This window comes from Moschus berezovskii, chromosome 1, assembly GCF_049115385.1.
Source record: "Moschus berezovskii isolate FMDL1 chromosome 1, NW_MosBer_1.0, whole genome shotgun sequence".
Lineage (NCBI taxonomy): Eukaryota > Metazoa > Chordata > Mammalia > Artiodactyla > Moschidae > Moschus > Moschus berezovskii.
The window spans coordinates 78038196-78056890 of NC_142460.1; the positions used below are offsets into that span (position 1 = coordinate 78038196).

An 18695-nucleotide genomic window follows, 5' to 3' on the forward strand; every position below is an offset into this window, starting at 1 on the left:
GTCAGTAGACTTGGGAGAAGGCAATGGCAAGCCACTCCAGTACTGTTGCCTAGAAAATCCCATGGATGGAGGAGCCTGGTAGGCTGCAGTCTGTGGGGTCGCTAAGGGTTGGACACGACTGAGCGACTTCACTTTCACTTTTCACTTTCACACACTGTAGAAGGAAATGGCAACCCACTCCAGTGTTCTTGCCTGGAGAATCCCAGGGACAGGAGAGCCTGGGGGGCTTCCGTCTATGGGGTCACACAGAGTCGGACACGACTGAAGTGACTTAGCAGCAGCAGCAGCAGTAGACACTTGGGCTTCCCTGATAGCTCAGTGATAAAGAATCTGCCTGCCAGTGCAGGAGATGTAAGTTCAATCCTTGGGTCAGGAAAATCACATGAAGGAATGGCAATCCACTCTAGTATTCTTGCCTGGGAAATCCCATGGACAGAGGAGCCTGGTGGGCTACAGTCCATGGGGTCACAAAAGAGCTGGACACGACTTAGCGACTGAAACAACAACATAGGTAAACTGCTGTATGTATGCAGAGGAGTCATTTTACTATCCTTTTGTTTTGTTAGGACTATTAGAGTCATTTGATAATCCTTTTAGATTGTTAGGACAAGATTTACGTAGCAAACCTTTATTACCCACTGTGCCTAAGGTATTCCTGGAATATGACCATCAATTTTACCCTGAGGGTCCTCCTGTCAAAGCATCAGTTTCCCAAACCTGGCAGGGGAAGCATGTGAAGTGATGGTACATGGTGGGATAAGACCAAAAGGACCTGGATCCTGAAAACATAATTGCAGGTTGCCTTGGCAGCAACACTATTTCTCCTTCTTTATGGACTTTTCAATGTTATTGCCACCTTATGGTGACACCTTTGACCTTGCCTATCTTAATCATAAATTACTGGTAAGAAAATACCAATTGTAAAGGGGGAAATGTATACTCAGACCCAACTTTCCTCTGTGCGCTTTCCCAAGCGTAATTTAAAGACAGAGTTGGAGAGTAAGGACGCTCAGAGCCTGAAAGGGGTTTCCGAGAATTCAGCCCATATTACAGGTCTAGAGGCGGTGGGATTGCATAATGGGTTGGGGTACGTTGGGAAAAAAACATCAGAAAACCGCGTAAAACAAAATCTGAAGACTTACTGTGAAAGGATCTTTTTTTTTTTTTTTAAGAGTATCTGTTTTTTAAAAATTATTTGAAAGAAAAACCGAAGGATTTTTAGTTAACAAAATTCTGTCTGGGAAACTTTTGTTTCGTTTTTTAAAGTTTAGACAGAGTTTCAACCATGGAAAAACGTCCTTTGCTTCATCAGCAACTGAGGCAAAGCCCAGAGTTCTCTGTGTCCCTGAGAAATTCTTCCTTTCCCCTCAAAATTCAGTCTACGTCAGTTCATCCAATGACCTGACTTGGAGAGACTAGGAGGGGCTGGCCAGGCTGGGTTAGGCAGCGTGACCCTCTAACAGCTTCCAGTCTGGTCTTCTGAAAGTCAGCCTCTGGTCCTTTCTATTAGCAAACCCCAGTCCTTGCCTGTGGGTGTGCAGGATGACTGCAGGTCAAGATGTTGACCATCATTATCAATAATTAGAAGGTGGAACACAGGCAACAAGCAATGAAACGCTGCAAACCAGAGTAACTGGCTTAGAGTTTGAAAGCACATTTTCACCTGTATGTAAAGGTATCCTTGAAACTTTGAGTTTCTTCTGAGTCCCAACTTCGTGTTATTTATATGAACTCCAAGGGCTTCACCGGTGGCTGAGATGGTAAAGAGTCTGCCTGCAATGCAAGAGACCTGGATTTGATCCCTGAGTTGGGAAGATCCCTGGAGAAGGGAACGGCTACCCACTCCAGTATTCTTTCCTGGAAAATCCCATGGACAGAGAAGCCTGGCAAGCTATAGTCGCAGAGTCGGACATGACTGAGTGACTAACACACATGTGCACAGGGTTTGGCATACTTCTTGGCTGTTCAGTTCAGTTCAGTTCAGTTTGTCGCTCAGTCGTGTCCGACTCTTTGTGACCCCATGAATCACAGCACGCCAGGCCTCCCTGTCCATCACCAACTCTTGGAGTTCACTCAAACTAATGTCCATCGAGTCGGTGATGCCATCCAGCCATCTCATTCTCTGTCGTCCCCTTCTCCTCCCGCCCCCAATCCTTCCCAGCATCAGAGTCATTTCCAGTGAGTCAACTCGTTGCATGAGGTGGCCAAAGTATTGGAGTTTCAGCTTTAGCATCAGTCCTTCCAATGAACACCCAGGATTGATCTCCTTTAGAATGGACTGGTTGGATCTGCTTGCAGTCCAAGGGACTCTCAAGAGTCTTCTCCAGCACCACAGTTCAAAAGCATCAATTCTTCGGCGATCAGCTTTCTTCACAGTCCAACTCTCACATCCATACATGACCACGGGAAAAACCATAGTCTTGACTAGACGGAGCTTTGTTGGCAAAGTAATGTCTCTGCTTTTTAATATGCTTTCTAGGTTGGTCATAGCTTTTCTTCCAAGGAGCAAGCGTCTTTTAATTTTATGGCTGCAGTCACCATCTGCAGTGATTTTGGAGCCTGAAAAAATAAAGTCTCTCACCGTTTCCATTGTTTCCCATCTATTTGCCATGAAGTGATGGGACCAGGTGCCATGATCTTAGTTTTCTGAATGTTGAGTTTTAAGCCAACTTTTTTCACTCTCATCTTTCACTTTTCTCAAGAGGCTTTTTAGTTCTTCACTTTCTGCCATAAGGGTGGAGTCATCTTCGTATCTGAGGTTACTGATATTTTTCCCAGCATTCTTGATTCTAGCTTGTGCTTCATCCAGCCAGGTATTTTCCATGATATACTCTGCATTTAAGTTAAATAAGGAGGGTGACAATATACAGCCTTGACGTACTCCTTTCCCTATTTGGAACCAGTCTGTTGTTCCATGTCCAGTTCTAACTGTTGCTTCTTGACCTGCATACAGATTTCTCAGGAGGCAGGTCAGGTGGTCTGGTATTCCCATCTCTTTCAGAACTTTCCACAGTTTGCTGTGATCCACACAGTGAAAGACTTGGCATAGTCAGTAAAGCAGAAGTAGACATTTTCAATGATCCAACAGATGTTGGCAATTTGATCTCCGGTTCCTCTGCCTTTTCTAATTCAGCTTGGACACCTGGAAATTTCCCGTTCACATACTGTTGAAGCCTGGCTTGGAGAATTTTGAGCATTACTTTGCTGGCATGTGAGATGAGTGCAATTGTGTGGTAGTTTTTTTCTTTGGGATTGGAATGAAAACTGACCTTTTCCAGTCCTGTGGCCACTGCTGAGTTTTCCAAATTTGCTAGCATATTGAGTAAAGCACTTTCACAGCATCATCTTTTAGGATTTGAAATAGCTCAGCTGGAATTCCATCACCTCCACTAGCTTTGTTCATAGTGATTCTTCTAAGGCCAACTTGACTTCGAATTCCAGAATGTCTGGCTCTAGGTGAGTGATCACACCATTGTGGTTATCTGGGTCATAAAGATATTTTTTGTACAGTTCTGTGTGTTCTTGCCACCTGTTCTTAATATCTTCTGCTTCTGTTAGGTCCATAACATTTCTGTCCTTAATTGTGCCCATCTTTGTGTGAATTGTTCCTTGGTATCTCTAATTTTCTTGACGAGATCTCTAGTCTTTCCCATTCTATTGTTTTCCTCTATTTCTTTGCATTGACCACTGAGGAAGTTCGTTTGCATTGATCACTGAGGAAGTATCACAGTATCACTTTGGTTCCATGTCTGCCCAGCTTTCCTCCACAGGCATTTCCCATCACAATCTCCTCCATCACCTCCCTTCCATCCGTGTCTCTGCAGTCAACAGCAGCTCTCGCCCTAGGATCATTCCATATTCCCCAAACTCCAGCTCCCAGACGCTGCGCCTTCCAGAGAACCCTCATCCCTGTCCAGGGAACATGTCCTGACTTGCAGAATCCTCTCCCTGCAGGGCTGAGATGAAACAAACTTGGAACGATATTGAAAGAATTGCAGAAATCACTGAACTAGAGCTGATTCCAGGGCTGGAGGCCTGGGCAAGTCCTCCATTCACCCAGTGGTCTGTTTTATAGCCTTCCTACTCTCGAGAAGTAGGAAGGTGGTGGGGTAGAAGGACGTGCGCTCATTCTCCTCCTGTGAGAACTCCAAAATTACAACTCGCTGCTGAACAACTATTGACGGGAGAATGTTGGATCCCAGCAAAAAAAGATACCCCAGGTCCAGGGCAAAGGAGAAGCTCCAGGAAGATGGTAGGAGGGGCAAAATCACATTTAGAATCAAACCCCATCCCCGCAAGAGACACTTGGAGAGCTCAAACAAGCCTTGGGCACACCAGGACCCAGAAACCCCACAGAGACTGAGCCAGAACTGTATTTGAGTGTCTTCTGTGAAGGTACGGTTCGGCACAGACTGCCGCAGGGGTGGGGGCTCTGGGTGCAGCAGACTTGGGTATGGCATAAGCCTTCTTGGAGGAGGTTGCCATTAACCCCACCATAGAGCCACCAGAACTTACACAGGACTGGGGAAACAGACTCTTGGAGGGCACAAACAAAACTTTATGCATACCAGGACCCAGGAGAAAGGAGCAGTGACCCCAAAAGAGACTGACCTACACTTGCCTGGGAGTGTCCAGGAGTCTCCAGTAGAGGCGTGGGTTGGTAGTGGCCTGCTGCAGCGTCGTCAAGGGCACTCAGTGCAGCAGTGCCTGCATGGGACCTTTTGAAGGAGGTCACCATTATCTTCATTACCTCTACCATAGTTTGGCCTTAGGTCAAACAACAAGGAGGGAACACAGCCCCTCCCATCAACAGAAAATTGGATTAAAGATTTAGTGATAGTGCCCTGCCTATCAGAGCAAGACCCAGTTTCCCCCTCAGTCAGTCTCTCCCATCAGGAAGCTTCCATAAGCTTCTTATCCATAAGAGGGCCAACAGAATGAAAACCACAATCAAAAAAACTAATCAAACTGATCACATGGACCACAGCCTTGTCTAACTCAATGAAGCTATGAGCCATGCCAGATAGGGCCACCCAAGACAGATGGGTCATGGTGGAGAGTTCTGACAAAATGTGGTCCGCTGGAGAAAGCAATAGCAAACCACTTCAGTATTCTTGCCTTGAGAACCCCATGAACAGCATGAAAAGGCAAAAAGATAGGATGCTGAAAGATGAACTCCCCAGGTTGGTAGGTGCCCAATATGCTACTGGAGATCAGTGGAGAAATAACTCCACAAAGAATGAAGAGATGGAGCCAAAGCAAAAACAATACCCAGTTGTGAATCTGACTGGTGATGGAAGTAAAGTCTGATGCTGTAAAGAACAATATTGCATAGGAACCTGGAATGTTAGGTCCATGAATCAAGGCAAATTGGAAGTGGTCAAACAGGAGATGGTAAGAGTGAATATGGACATTTTAGGAATCAGTGAATTAAAATGGACTGGTATGGGTGAATTTAACTCAGTTATGCCAAAGCCTTTGATTGTTTGGATCACAATAAACTGTGGAAAATTCTGAAAGAGATTGGAATACCAGACCACCTGACCTGCCTCTTGAGAAACCTGTATGTAGGTCAGGAAGCAACAATTAGAACTTGACATAGAACAGACTGGTTCCAAATAGGAAAAGGTGTACGTCAAGGTTGTATATTGTCACCTTGCTTATTTAACTTATATGCAGAGTACATCATGAGGAACGCTGGGCTGGAAGAAGCACAAGCTGGAATTAAGATTGCTGAGAGAAATATCAATAACCTCAGATATGCAGATGACACTACCCTTATGGCAGAAAGTGAAGAGGAACTCAAAAGCCTCTTGATGAAAGTGAAAGAGGAGAGTGAAAAGGTTGGCTTGAAGCTCAACATTCAGAAAACCAAGATCATGGCATCTGGTCCCATCACTTCATGGGAAATAGATGGAAAAACAGTGGAAACAGTGTCAGACTTTATTTTTTTGGGCTCCAAAATCACTGCAGATGGTGATTGCAGCCATGAAATTAAAAGACGGTTACTCCTTGGAAGGAAAGTTATGACCAACCTTCAGTTCAGTTCAGTTCAGTCACTCAGTCGTGTCCGACTCTTTGCAACCCCATGAATCACGGCACGCCAGGCCTCCCTGTCCATCACCAACTCCCGGAGTTCACTCAAACTCATGTCCATCGAGTCGGTGATGCCATCCAGCCATCTCATTCTCTGTCGTCCCCTTCTCCTCCCGCCCCCAATCCCTCCCAGAATCAGAGTCTTTTCCAGTGAGTCAACTCGTTGCATGAGGTGGCCAAAGATTTAGAGTTTCAGCTTTAGCATCAGTCCTTCCAATGAACACCCAGGATTGATCTCCTTTAGAATGGACTGGTTGGATTTCCTTGCAGTCCAAGGGACTCTCAAGAGTCTTCTCCAACACCACAGTTCAAAAGCATCAATTCTTCGGCGATCAGCTTTCTTCCCAGTCCAACTCTCACATCCATACATGACCACTGGAAAAACCATAGCCCTGACTAGACGGACCTTTGTTAGCAAAGTAATTCTCTGCTTTTTAATATGCTGTCTAGGTTGGTCATAACTTTCCTTCCAAGGAGTGTCTTTTAATTTCATGGCTGCAATCAGCATCCACAGTGATTTTGGAGCCAAAAAAAATAGTCTGACACTGTTTCCACTGTTTCCCCATCTATTTCCCATGAAGTGAGGGGACCAGATGCCATGATCTTTGTTTTCTGAATGTTGAGCTTCAAGCCAAACTTTTCACTCTCCTCTTTCACTTTCATCAGGAGGCTTTTGAGTTCCTCTTCACTTTTTGCCATTAGGGTGGTGTCATCTGCATATCTGAGGTTATTGATATTTCTCCCGACATATTAAAAAGCAGAGACATTACTTTGTCAACAAAAGTCCGTCTAGTCAAGGTTATGGTTTTTCCAGTGGTCATGTATGAATGTGAGAGTTGGACTATAAAGAAAGCCGAGCGCCGAAGAATTGATGATTTTGAACTGTGGTGTTGGAGAAGACTCTTGAGAATCCCTTGGACTGGAAGGAGATCCAATCAGTCCATCCTAAAGGAGATCAGTCCTGGGTGTTCACTGGAAGGACTGATGTTGAAGCTGAAACTCCAATACTTTGGCCACCTGATGCGAAGAACTGACTCATTTGAGAAGACCCTGATTCTGGGAAAGATTGAGGGCAGGAGGAGAAGGGGGCGACAGTGGATGAATTGGTTGGATGGCATCACTGCCTCAATGGACAGGGTGAACTCTGGGAGTTGGTGATGGACAGGGAGGCCTGGCGTGCTGCGGTTCATGGGGTCGCAAAGATTCGGACACAACTGAGTGACTGAACTGAACTGAACTTACTATTATATCTACTACTGTGGGCAAAAATCCCTTTGAAGATATGGAGTAGCCATCATAGTCAACAAAAGAGTCCAAAATGCAGTACTTGGATGTGATCTCAAAAACAACAGAATGATCTCTGTTCGTTTGGGCTATGTGATATCTGGCCACACGAGGGAGCTCTTTGCCAGTCGTTCGCAGGGACAATGTTCTGATTCATTACAGGGACTGGCTTGACTGCAAAATTTACCTTTGGGTGAGAGTCTCAGATGTGACCTCTCTTAAATATATTATTGCTACCTCTTAAACTAGGCCTTGAAAAAAGAATCCGGCCTTCTTGAACCAAAGGATAGTTGTGAGAATTCTAAATAGGGAGGTAGCATTTAACAAGCTGTGTAGACCATTGATTAGCTGAGGATAGCCGTATGATTATTTTTCTTTTAGAAGTAGGAGAATATCTACTTCTAGAAAGAGAAAAGCTCCCTTTCCTAGGTCCCCTTACTGAGAGTTGCAAAACCGTGGGAAGTAGAAACAGGACAGAAAGAGTTTCTCACTTTGGGGACAAACCAGGGAGGTAAGATTTGCTGCTGGTACCCAGGGCCATCTGGGGAGTTTAGGATTGTGTATCCTGCCAATGGCAGGGAGCTTTGGGCCCTACTCTGGCCATTTTGTAGGTTAAGTGATGAACTGGTTAAACTGGATAGCTTTGACAAGCCCCTGTTGGAGAAGGGAGACCAGGGAGAAAAGGACTGCCTTGGCCTGCCTCTGGGCAAATCGTGGTATTAGGCAGCTCTCGGAGCCTCTCCTGCATGGCCTCTCACGGTGGGCTTCTCGGGGTTGGGTTTTAGGTGAAAGGAGGAGGTTTGGATAACTGCGATTTTGTGTGATGGGTGCATTGACGAGGGCTCTTCTAGGGTAGTACACTCTTTGCTTTTTTATACTGGGAGAGTATGTTGAACTCAAAAGATGTTTTTGCTAAAATAAGTTTCTTGAGTTGCAGTGTGATTCTGTTTATATGTTTATTGTCTCTGTTTGGTTTGCCTTTCAGTGGTGAAAACGCCACAATAATCTTCCGCCTGCACTTCAGGGTTCCCCCTGAAGATGGCAGTTTTATGAAGTATGTGATGAGTGAGGAGTTCGTGCTGGGTGTTTTGCAGCAGGATTTCCATGATCAGAACATGGCTGGTTGTGAGACTCTGGGGCTTGATCCAGGATCCCTCTGCTTCTACAATAAGTTGAACACATCTGGAAGGCAGAGCTGTGACGGTAAACGGGGGAACCAGGTGGGTTAGAGAGCTTGCTTTGATTTCTGAGCAGGCAATGTTCCATGTCCTTGGAGGTCACCTAGTCCCTACCCTTTGTGAGCAGATAAAGAAGCTGGAAGAAAAAAGTCATGGAAGCAAACTATAAAAATGAGGGTTGCTACGTGTTTCCTTGCTGTAGTTCACCCACATTCAAAGCTCTGAATCCCTCGTCACAATATCATTAGACACCTTCGTGGAAATGCCGTGGTCTCACCGGAGAAGCAAGTACTGAAGAATTTGAAGTAAATGGTATATTAAATTGTTGAAAGATGGTTCAATCTGGAGAATATCTTTTTCTGTTGAAGGCCACTAGTCTAAGATATTAACAGAGGGAAATAAAAAGGCAAGTTCTTCTCTTTCTTAGAAGATTATAAGCAAAATGTGCATTATTAAAACTAAGAATGGAATGAGGAAATGGACGTTATTTGATAAGCATAGATGATACCCCACTTGTCAGAATCTAAGAACACTGTACAAAACCTATAAGGAAGGAAGGTGGGAACTGAGATTACCGCTAGCATCCGAGACCTCCTCCCTGTGGTCTGTACTGCCAGCCTTAGTTTCCGTTCTCGTTTCCCACTTCTGATTGCTCACTTGGATGGGTTTTGGATCTTGGTTAGTCCACAATGCTAATGATTTTGGATGGTTCCTTATCCACAATCTATCAGAAACACTGTATATCAGCAGTGGTAAATACTAGTTGAATGAAAGAAAAAGGCAGTCTCGAAGGAGATGTGGTGAGCAGCAGGCATGGGGCCGGCTGCCAAGGGACAGAAGAGTGGAACAGATTATAGGGCATCACATCCCACGTGGTGTGAGAAGAGGTGTTTATGTGATGACACTTGATTCTTGGGGACGAGAGGTGGAGGGCAGAGAGTTCTATAATGCAGTTCTTAAAGCATTCTTTTCCCCAAATGAATAAAAGGAATGACATTCTGAGGGCCAACTTTTAGCTCACTGGGAAAGTCACATAGTGAATAGTTTCCTCACTGAGCACCTGAATAGATGGACTGTGTCTGTGGGCCAGACCAGTAACATATCGTGTGGAGTGAAAAGGTTTTGCCTCCTTCATAGGAATTCTAAAAAGAGAGAAGGAAAGAAAGAAAGCAGGGAGGAAGAAAGGACCCTTCAGCCCCGTCCTGTGTTCAGTGGAAAGAGAGAAGAGGCCCTCCAGCCTGCTGTGTGGTGACTGGCCTTGACTCTCTAAGCCTCCTCTCTAAAACTGTGGTCCCCAGCTCTTTCCAAATGGAGATGAGGGATTAGGAGGAGGGTGAGAAAGAGTTGAGGAGGAGGGTGAAGCTGGGAAGTGCACACAGAGTATGACAAACAGCAGGTTGCTTGTGAGGCCTGACAGACCTGGAGCTGAGCCTCAGACTCTGCGTGGCCCCCAGGATGCAGCCGTGAGCAATAGCGTTTCTGCTTCTCAGGAGACCGCGTTCTTTCTCTCGGGCATTTCTCCTGGGCAGGGGCGCTCTCCATGACCCCACACCCTCTTTGCAGCGCCTGGACAGTGTTTGATATTTTCAGGAGTGGAAGCATCAGTTTCCTCTCAAATGGAAGGGAAGACAGTAACCATTTGGAAAACAGGAAGGGCTGAAGAGAATCTAGAGGGCAGGGAGGCAGCGGGAGGGGCAACTTGGGGCAAAGGCCGGAGGGGGTGCCAGGAACCAGAGAGGCCCCCAGGGGGGACCAGCAGGTCCTGGGGGTTCTGAGGCGGCTCCCGTGTTCCCAGGCACTGTGGGCTTGGCAGGGTAGCCCCTTCTGTGATGAGCTAGGCCACTAGTTTCCCACAAAGATAATGTTCTAATTCTTCAAAGAGCAAAGTTTCTTTTGTTTTTTTTGGCCATTAAAAAAAATTATTGAAGTATAGTCAGTTTACAATGTTGTGCTAATTTTTGCTGTATAGCAAAATGATTTAGTTATACCTATATCTATCTGTCTATCAAAGAGTCGGACATGACTGAGTGACTAAGCACAGCACATATCTATCTGTTTATATGCGTATATTCTTCTTCAGATTCTTTTCCATTGTGGTTTATCATAGGGTATTGAGTAGAGTTCCCTATGTTATACAGTAAGACCTTGTTCTTTATCCATTCTATATATTATAGTTTGTATCCACTAACCCCAAACTCCTGATCCATCACTCCACCACCCTTTCTCCCCCTTGACAGCTACAAGTCTGTTCTACAAAGGGCAGTGGTTTTTAAAATTGCTTGGAAGGCAATGGCAAGCCACTCCAGTACTCTTGCCTAGAAAATCGCATGGACAGAGGAGCCTGGTGGGCTGCAGTCCATGGGGTCGCTACTAGTCGGACACGACTGAGCAACTTCACTTTCACTTTTCACTTCACACATTGGAGAAGGAAATGGCAACCCACTCCAGTGTTCTTGCCTGGAGAATCCCAGGGACGGGGGAGCCTGGTGGGCTGCCGTCTTTGGGTTGCACAGAGTCAGACACGACTGAAGCGACTTAGCAGCAGCAGCAGCAGCAATGCCTCTTAGAGAATTCGGAGACAGCTGTGTAATTTCTCCCTGGAAAAAATGCACACACTCTTCCCCCTGGACAAAAGTTTACAACTTCAGGGATTCCAAGGATTCCCTGGAGCCACTCTGCAGTTCTTTGGAATTTTCAACGTGTGCACTAGAGAACCTGAACCTTAAATTAGCTTGTAATTTGGATCCCTAAGGGATTATTTGTGTATTTCTCATTCTGTAATTGGGGAATACGACTGCTTGACCTAACTGCAGGCATTTTGATGCCTTCTACAAAGAAAAACTTCCTTTAATATTATAGTCATAAGGGAATTTTTAAATTTATATTTTCTTGCAGTGTAATTGAGATATAATTAACAAGTAAGACTGTAAGTTTAAGGGGTACAGAATAGTGACTCAACCCATATATTGTGAAATGATTGCCATAATAAGTGTAGTTAACGTCCATCACCATCACCTTGTAAGTTACAAAACTATTTTTCCCCTTGTGAGAACTTGTTCCCAGGACTGATTTATCTTATAACGGTGTTTTCTGACCTCCTTCATTCACCTCCTCCTTCACACCTTGCCTGTGGCAACCACCAATCTGATCTCTTTTTTTATGAGTTTGGAGAGTCTACATGTAAGGGAGATCGTGCAGTATTTGTCTTTCTCTCTGACTTATATCACTTAGCATTATGTCCTCAAGGTTAAGGGAATTTTTTTTTTTGATGATGGATTGCTCCCTCCCCATCCCCCCATTCCTTGAGCTTCTTCATCTAGTGGAGGGTAGGGTCCCGAGATAAGGAGGGGAAATCTGTTTTACAGTGTAAAACAGCTGTGTGACTTATTTTGAACCTTGTGAGTTACTTTGGACGTGAGGTAGTTATTTTGTACTGTTTTCTGACCTGTGAAGGGGTCAACCAGTAGACTGGGTAAGGAACAAAAGCAAAAACTGATCAGCGTGAGAGAGAAGAGGAAGAAGTTCCAGGCAATGAGAATGATGAATCTTGTTTGTACAGATTGGGGTAAACTATGGGCTGCTGGCAGAGAGGCCAGTGTGTGCATTCTGCCCTTGAAAGGACCACCTGGGGTGCAAGGGCAACCGTTGATGTTGTTTATAGATTCCCTAGGAAGTGCAGAGTTTATCCAAAGAACATTGCTTCTCAATCAGTGCAATTTTGTCCCCCAGGGATATTTGGCAAGGTTCGGAGACATTTTAATTGTCACAATTGGGAGTGTCTGTGGGATCCTAGCATCTAACGCCAGAGGCCAGGGATTCTTTAAACCTCTTACAAAGCACAGGACAGATTCTGACAGCAAAGGAAGATCCAGCCTCAAACATCAGCCACCAGGACCCCACTGTGGAGTACGTGGGCGCCCTGTGTCTTGTCCTCAGTCATCGCCCAAGTGCCTCGGCCTTAGGCCAGCTCTGCACCATTTCCCTCATTAGAGTTTCTCACTGTATATTATGCTTACATTAGAAAAAATGAAAATTTAGAAATATTTTTACGATTAGACTATGGAAAAAAGACTGTTAAAATGTCCTCTGCATCCAAAAGGCCTCATTGAAATGTTATTTGTCATGAATTATGCCAAAGTAAATAAGCAAACAATGTGTTATTTCCTTTTGAAAGGAATTCAGGAGTTGTGAAAACCTCTGTGTGTCCGTGTGTGTGTGTGTGTGTGTGTGTGTGTGTGTGTATGTTACCTGGAGAGTGAACCTCCTCTGTTAAGAGTTTACAGATATTCCGGTTTTATATTGGAGTTCATAATCAAACCCAGTGAAATTAAATAAAAAGATAAATGTTTAAAATAATTATTCCTTTTTTTAAACGGTGACTCTTGTTTGTATTTCCTTTTCAGAATGATGAAGGTTGATCTGTGTCTGACAGCAGCACTCTGCTGAACTTTGGGATGCAGAGAGTTCATTCCACTTTACAGAAGAGATCCTGAGAATTAACATAGAAGGACTCAAAATGACTAGAGGTGTGGAGGCGGTCCTTTTTCTCCAGCTTCTGCACAGTTACAGAGTCTGGTTCAGTGTTTAACAAAACAGTACTCCAGCTCTGCCCCAGCTGGGTCCAGATGGGGTAGGGTGATGGGGCAGCTGGCAGACCTGCAGGGAAAGGGTCCTCCACCCACAATAGACACTTTCTCTTTAGGGCAAGGGGTTCTTTCAGACAGGATCCCGCCAACCTGGGCTGGAGGAGACAGAACAGGGAGAGGCCAAGCCAGGGAGAGTTCAGCCAGTCGCTTTCCTCCCTCTCAACCCTACATTTGATCTACCTGACAAGGCTGTGAGGAAAAGGCATGCACTTTGTCAAAGGTAATTAACATTGTTGATGTCTACTTCCAAGACATGTTGACTTGTCACATCTCAGGAAACCAGCTTTGGCATGTCACCCATTGTTACTGAATTATGTAGCACTGCAGAAATGAGATGTGTGTTTCTTAATTATTTCCCTGCATAATTACTGTGACTCCTGAACACCTCTTTTGGAGACATGGGTCCCTGTGAATTTTGAACACACGACTCTTCATTTTGGATAGTTTGTCCCTTTATATTTTCATCAGCTTCTATCAGACAATCATTAAGAGTGCTTACCATCTGCTAGAGGTAGTTCATGTTGACTTTTTGTTATCTGGGGTCACTAGCCTTCTTGTAGGACTCAGGGTCTTCAAGCACTGATTGTGAATCTTATTGAAGATGGTTGTGAAATAGGAAGAACCACTCTCAGAACTAAACTGCTGGAAGTTTAATGCCAGATCCTTTGGCAGGTGAGGGTTGGGGGGAACAAGAGGGACTGTGTTGGTTGCCTACAGACATAGAATTACCTGTCAAGAGGGAACAGAGTGTCTTGTTAGGAAAATGATGTTGCTGGAAAATTTCCAGGCAAGTTCTGTGGTCATGTAATGAGAGGTTTGCAGCCTCAGGATCTCAGTTGGCCCCGGTGGATGATTTTGGGGGAGGGCAGCTGTGTATGCGGATGTGTCAGAGTGTGCATCTCAAGCTAGATTTGTCGAGTTCTTTATGACCCAGGACTCTGGATAACGTGAGTATGCTTTGTTATTTAACTGGAAGATATGTTTATTGTACCTCGGTGTCTCATTTTTGAGCATAGTTCCTCAAACTAGTGAAACAGGTGAATTTCCCTTCCTCCTCTTTATATTTTATATGTCAAACCTAAACCTTCATGTTTGTACTTTTTAGAAAATAATAAAGAACTTCTTTGGAGAGGATTTAAAATATTAACAATAAATTATTTTTACTTCTGTTTTGCTGTGTTAATGTTTGCTCTGTAGGCACTGACTCTCCAGGGCCTGGGTTTGGACTGGCGTGTCCTTGCACTAATTGGTGTTGGAAGCGACCTTTTCATGAGGGCAGCTTCCCCTTCTGAGTGAATAAGATTGAACCTGCCTGGGCTGGGTCCTCCTCTCCCTGTTCCTGTTGCAGAGGGGCTGTCTCTTGTCTCCACTTCCCTTGGGGCCCCGTGGGCATGACCAGGTGTCTGAAGAGCTTGGGGCTGGAAGGAAGGGCTGGTTCCTGTCTGGAGGCAGGACTGGGTTTGGTTCTGATCTTCCCTTCTGTTTTGGAAACCACCAAGATACAAGCATCTTGCCTCAGGTTTTGACCACTTGAAAGTCATAGAGAGGATTTTCTGTTGGTTTGACCCTTCTGCCCAAATGGTGTGGAAAGAGATGAACTTTGTGATTAGAGCATTTTGAGGTGTTTGGGGCGAAATGGCATTTATATACTGTTAGCTATAGGAGATGAATTGATTGGCTACCACACATCTTCATGATGAGCATACCACATGGTGTGTAAGAAGGTTTCAACAATTATCTGTGGTATAACAGTATTTTTTTTTTGGCTGCGAGGCTTTTGAGATCCTAGTTCCCTGACCAGGAATGGAACCCAGGCATTGGACAGCCAGGGAATTCCCAAGTGAACTATTTTGGGGGTGCCTCTCTGTGCGGTCTACAGGATATTACTTTCCTGACAGGGATCGAACCTGAGCCCTCTTCAGTGGAAGAATGGAGTCCTAGCCACTGGACCACTGGGAAATCTCTCAGTGAAGGACTTGAGGAGAAAATCTGGGAGTCACGTAAGTACAGACAGAAAGTATACAACAGATCAGTGGAACCTGCCCTCTTCCTATCTCAAGTGAAAATTCTAGCTATGTCCCATTCTTTTCTGCCTTTCAATTTAACTTAGTTTTGCAGATTTTTTTTTTAATGATGTGAGCTGCAGAAGGCTACAGAATATACTAATGAAGATGAGAATGATAATAAGGAACAAAACTGCTGGTCTTATTAGCGAGTCAGACTCTGCACAGATGAAATGGGCAACAGCAGGAAAAACGAGATGTTAAAGGTAAACAGTAGGACCATGTGATGGTCAGAGAAGAGGGTGAAAAGTCTAGTTTAACTGGAGAAGGCTTTGCTAGCAAGTAGGACTGGAGCTGAACTTTGAAGCAATGGTGGGATTTGAGTAGACAGATTTTCTTTTTACATGTTTGTGTCTTAGGATGAGACACGTTTTCTTCTTTTCCCTTTAGATATGGACTCCTGCCTTATTCAAAGTCTGATTAGTGCTTCGAAAAATGGGAGAAGTCTCTATACATCTTCCCCTCCCGGCTCCCATTATTGTTTCATTGTTTTAAGATAAGCTTATTCACACAATTACTGAATTGCCAGCAGCAACTTTTCCTTTATGATCCTAGTTCATTATCGTCTTCACAGCAGAAGGCAGTTCTCTCATCTTATAGTTCGGAAACCAAGGTACGAAAGGTGGAAGGACAAGCCCGGAATCCCACAGTTGTGGGGAACAAAGTCCAGCCTAGTGGGAAACACATGATCAATGGCCTCCAACCTGGTGGGCACCTCAGGGTCATGCTTAGGTCAGGCTTGGCTACATTCTGGAAATTCATGAAGAACACAGGAGGTAGGGAAGGGGATGGGTTGAGAGATTGGTTATCAGACTGTGCAAGACCTTCTGGGGTGATCATGACCACTCAACACTTTACCAAGTGCCTCTGTTAGGAAAGTGGAACTTACACTGATCCATTTAACAGTTGACAGATCCGAGGCACACTCAGATCAAGTGGCTCTCAACTAGCTTTCTGAACTCAGTAGGTTGACTTGGAAAAGAACAGAGTCAGATAAATGTAAACAGAATCTCCTTTTCCTCTGAAGGCTCCTGTGGAACCTTGGGGCCTCAACTTTCCTGTTCTACCTATACCCTTCCATTCCTTCCATAGCTGAAGCCCCTGTCACCCAAGGTTGTCTTAAAAGCATTAGCATTTGAATTTATTTGTTGTCAACGGTAGATTTTCTTGACCTATCTTTGTTCTTCTCTTGTACCTCTCTTGTGTTCTAACAGAAGAATTGATTCACAGACTAACAGATTATTTATAGCTACTAGTATAAGCATAAAGCAGAAACCACAAAGCCTGCAGGTAACTGCGTATGCCTCTGTGAACTTTGGCTGTGTGTAGTTTTAAGATCAGCGTGGGGGAGGGGAGTTTTCTGATTGTATGTGTGACTTAAGGGAGCATTTTAAATTCTCAGGCTCAGTTTCTTATCAAGAACAGGAATTCTTTAATTTAGGGATTGCCTCCGCAAATGAAATTGTGTACAAATTTGTGTGTGTGTGTGTCTGAAGGTACATTTTCTGTAAAAAGAGTACACTGCTTTCATTAGAAATCCTGAAATCTATGGAAAACAGATCAGCACTAAATACAGCCATAGTAGGTATTTCAAAGACTCTCTTGCTCAAAAATAGGTCCCTTTCATAATTCCTTTAAATTTCATTATAAGACAGTTTTCTTTGTTTAAGCATTTATACTTAATATGTTCCCCAAATAAAGCATATTTGGGACAGATAATACTTTTACAGGGTAAGACTCAAACAGCTATAACTTATTATGTTGTAACTACAAATACTTACTAATCAGCTTCCACGGTGGTCCAATATCTAAGTGAAAAATCTCTGTGTAAACCCCAGTAATTATGTGTCTGCCTCAAAGGAAGACTGCCAAATGGCCCTGAATTACCAGACCCATCAGTGCAAATTTTTCTCTATATGTGATAAAAATTTTTGTATCCTTTTGCTTGTTGACAAAATTTGTTCATAATCCGTGGTAGATGATGTACATACCTTGAATTAAATCCTTCTGCTCATGGGTGATGGAGCTGAGCCTCTTACATGCTCAGTTCACAGATCGAGGAAGAGATGCAACTCGGCCTCAGACCGTTAACCCTCTGACTCGAGCATGCGCACTCCGCCCTAAGCCACGTTGCATCTTGTACTGCATTCTCCATTGCCTTGCATGCCTCCTTTTGAAACTGAGTGTATCTCGGCCAAGGGTCAAAGTTAGGATTCCATGTGGAAGAATTTTGCTGAAACTAGGAAGTTAGCAGAGGACACGATATTAAGATGTGATTAGCTCAGCTCAAGACCATGGACTGACTGAAGCCTCATCAAACCTGTTGACACATCCAACCTCAAGTCACTGGATTTATCCCAGCAGGGCACTTAGCACATTTTAAATAGCAACACTGTTTAACTTTGGTTCACTGGGGAGCAACAAGGTGATTAAACTCAATGCATCTACTACTTGGCTCAACAAGCTTCTTACTATTTTAACGTCCCCCAAATTAGGACAATAGTTATGGGTTAAATAAAACGGGAAGTTGAGAACACAGGTGTGCATATAGAAATAGTCTAATTTGCTGATTGTTCTTGCTGTCACCCTAAATTGTGGTTTAATATTTCCATGCCATTTTATTAGCACCAACTCTTACGGTTACACCAAGACCCAAAACACATTTTTGTTTTGTTTATCTATATGATTGTTTAAGAAAAGGGTCTGCAATTTCTTTTTTTCTCTGAAAAGGGCCTCCAAATAAATATTTTGGCTTTGAAGGGCCCGCAGTATGTATTACAACATTTCAGCTCTCCAGAGGTTGAGAAGCCACAGCAAGTACATACATAAATAAGCAGGCTGTGGGCTACCAAGTTTTTATTTACCAAGATAGTGAGTCAGCCAGATTTGGCCTGTGGGCCATAGTATGCTGACCTGTTTTAAGGGCTGGGCGTAATTCTAGAAACACTAAAAGAAGGGAAAATAAATAATTGAGGCAGAGGGAGAAGTGCTCATTAGAGAAGGTATGTGTGTGTGTTGAGATTTTTCCAGTGTGACACTATTCATAGTTTATACATGACATATTATACAACACACATACAATATAGTAGAGCCCTTCTATGTAGTGTATTGGAAGAGCACCAAAGTGGAAGCCAGGAAATCAGGCTCTCGGTAAAGTTCTGCCACTCACTTGCAGTGTTGCAGTGAGCTAGTTTATCCTTTCTGGGCCAGAAAAAGATAGTGGAATTAAAGGATCTCCAATGGCCTTTCTAGTCTATCTTTCTCTGATGCTATGATTTTTCCTAAGATTCTAGGGAGAAATACAAAGTTAAAAAATATGGATTGAAATATATATAAAAACATGGCTTTCGGAACTTACCAATTTAACCCATGTAACCAACCAAGGCACCAGGGTCAATGAGTCAAAGACACTCTGCAAAGGATACCAC

The 18695-nt window shown here is 44.0% G+C and overlaps 1 protein-coding gene across 2 annotated transcripts in view; it reads left to right on the forward strand.

Annotated features, from left to right (window-relative positions):
- C1H3orf52 (chromosome 1 C3orf52 homolog) overlaps positions 1-14371 on the forward strand; it is a 44306-nt gene extending 29935 nt beyond the window's left edge. The window contains exons 5-6 of one of the 2 annotated variants that reach the window (XM_055421787.2): positions 8366-8600; positions 12962-14371. In XM_055421787.2, coding sequence (XP_055277762.1) covers positions 8366-8600; positions 12962-12976 — 250 coding nt within the window. In that variant the 3' untranslated portion in view covers positions 12977-14371. The remainder of the gene's footprint in view (positions 1-8365; positions 8601-12961) is intronic. The other variant, XM_055421864.2, reaches the window with a different exon arrangement.
- Positions 14372-18695: the final 4324 nt, after the last annotated feature.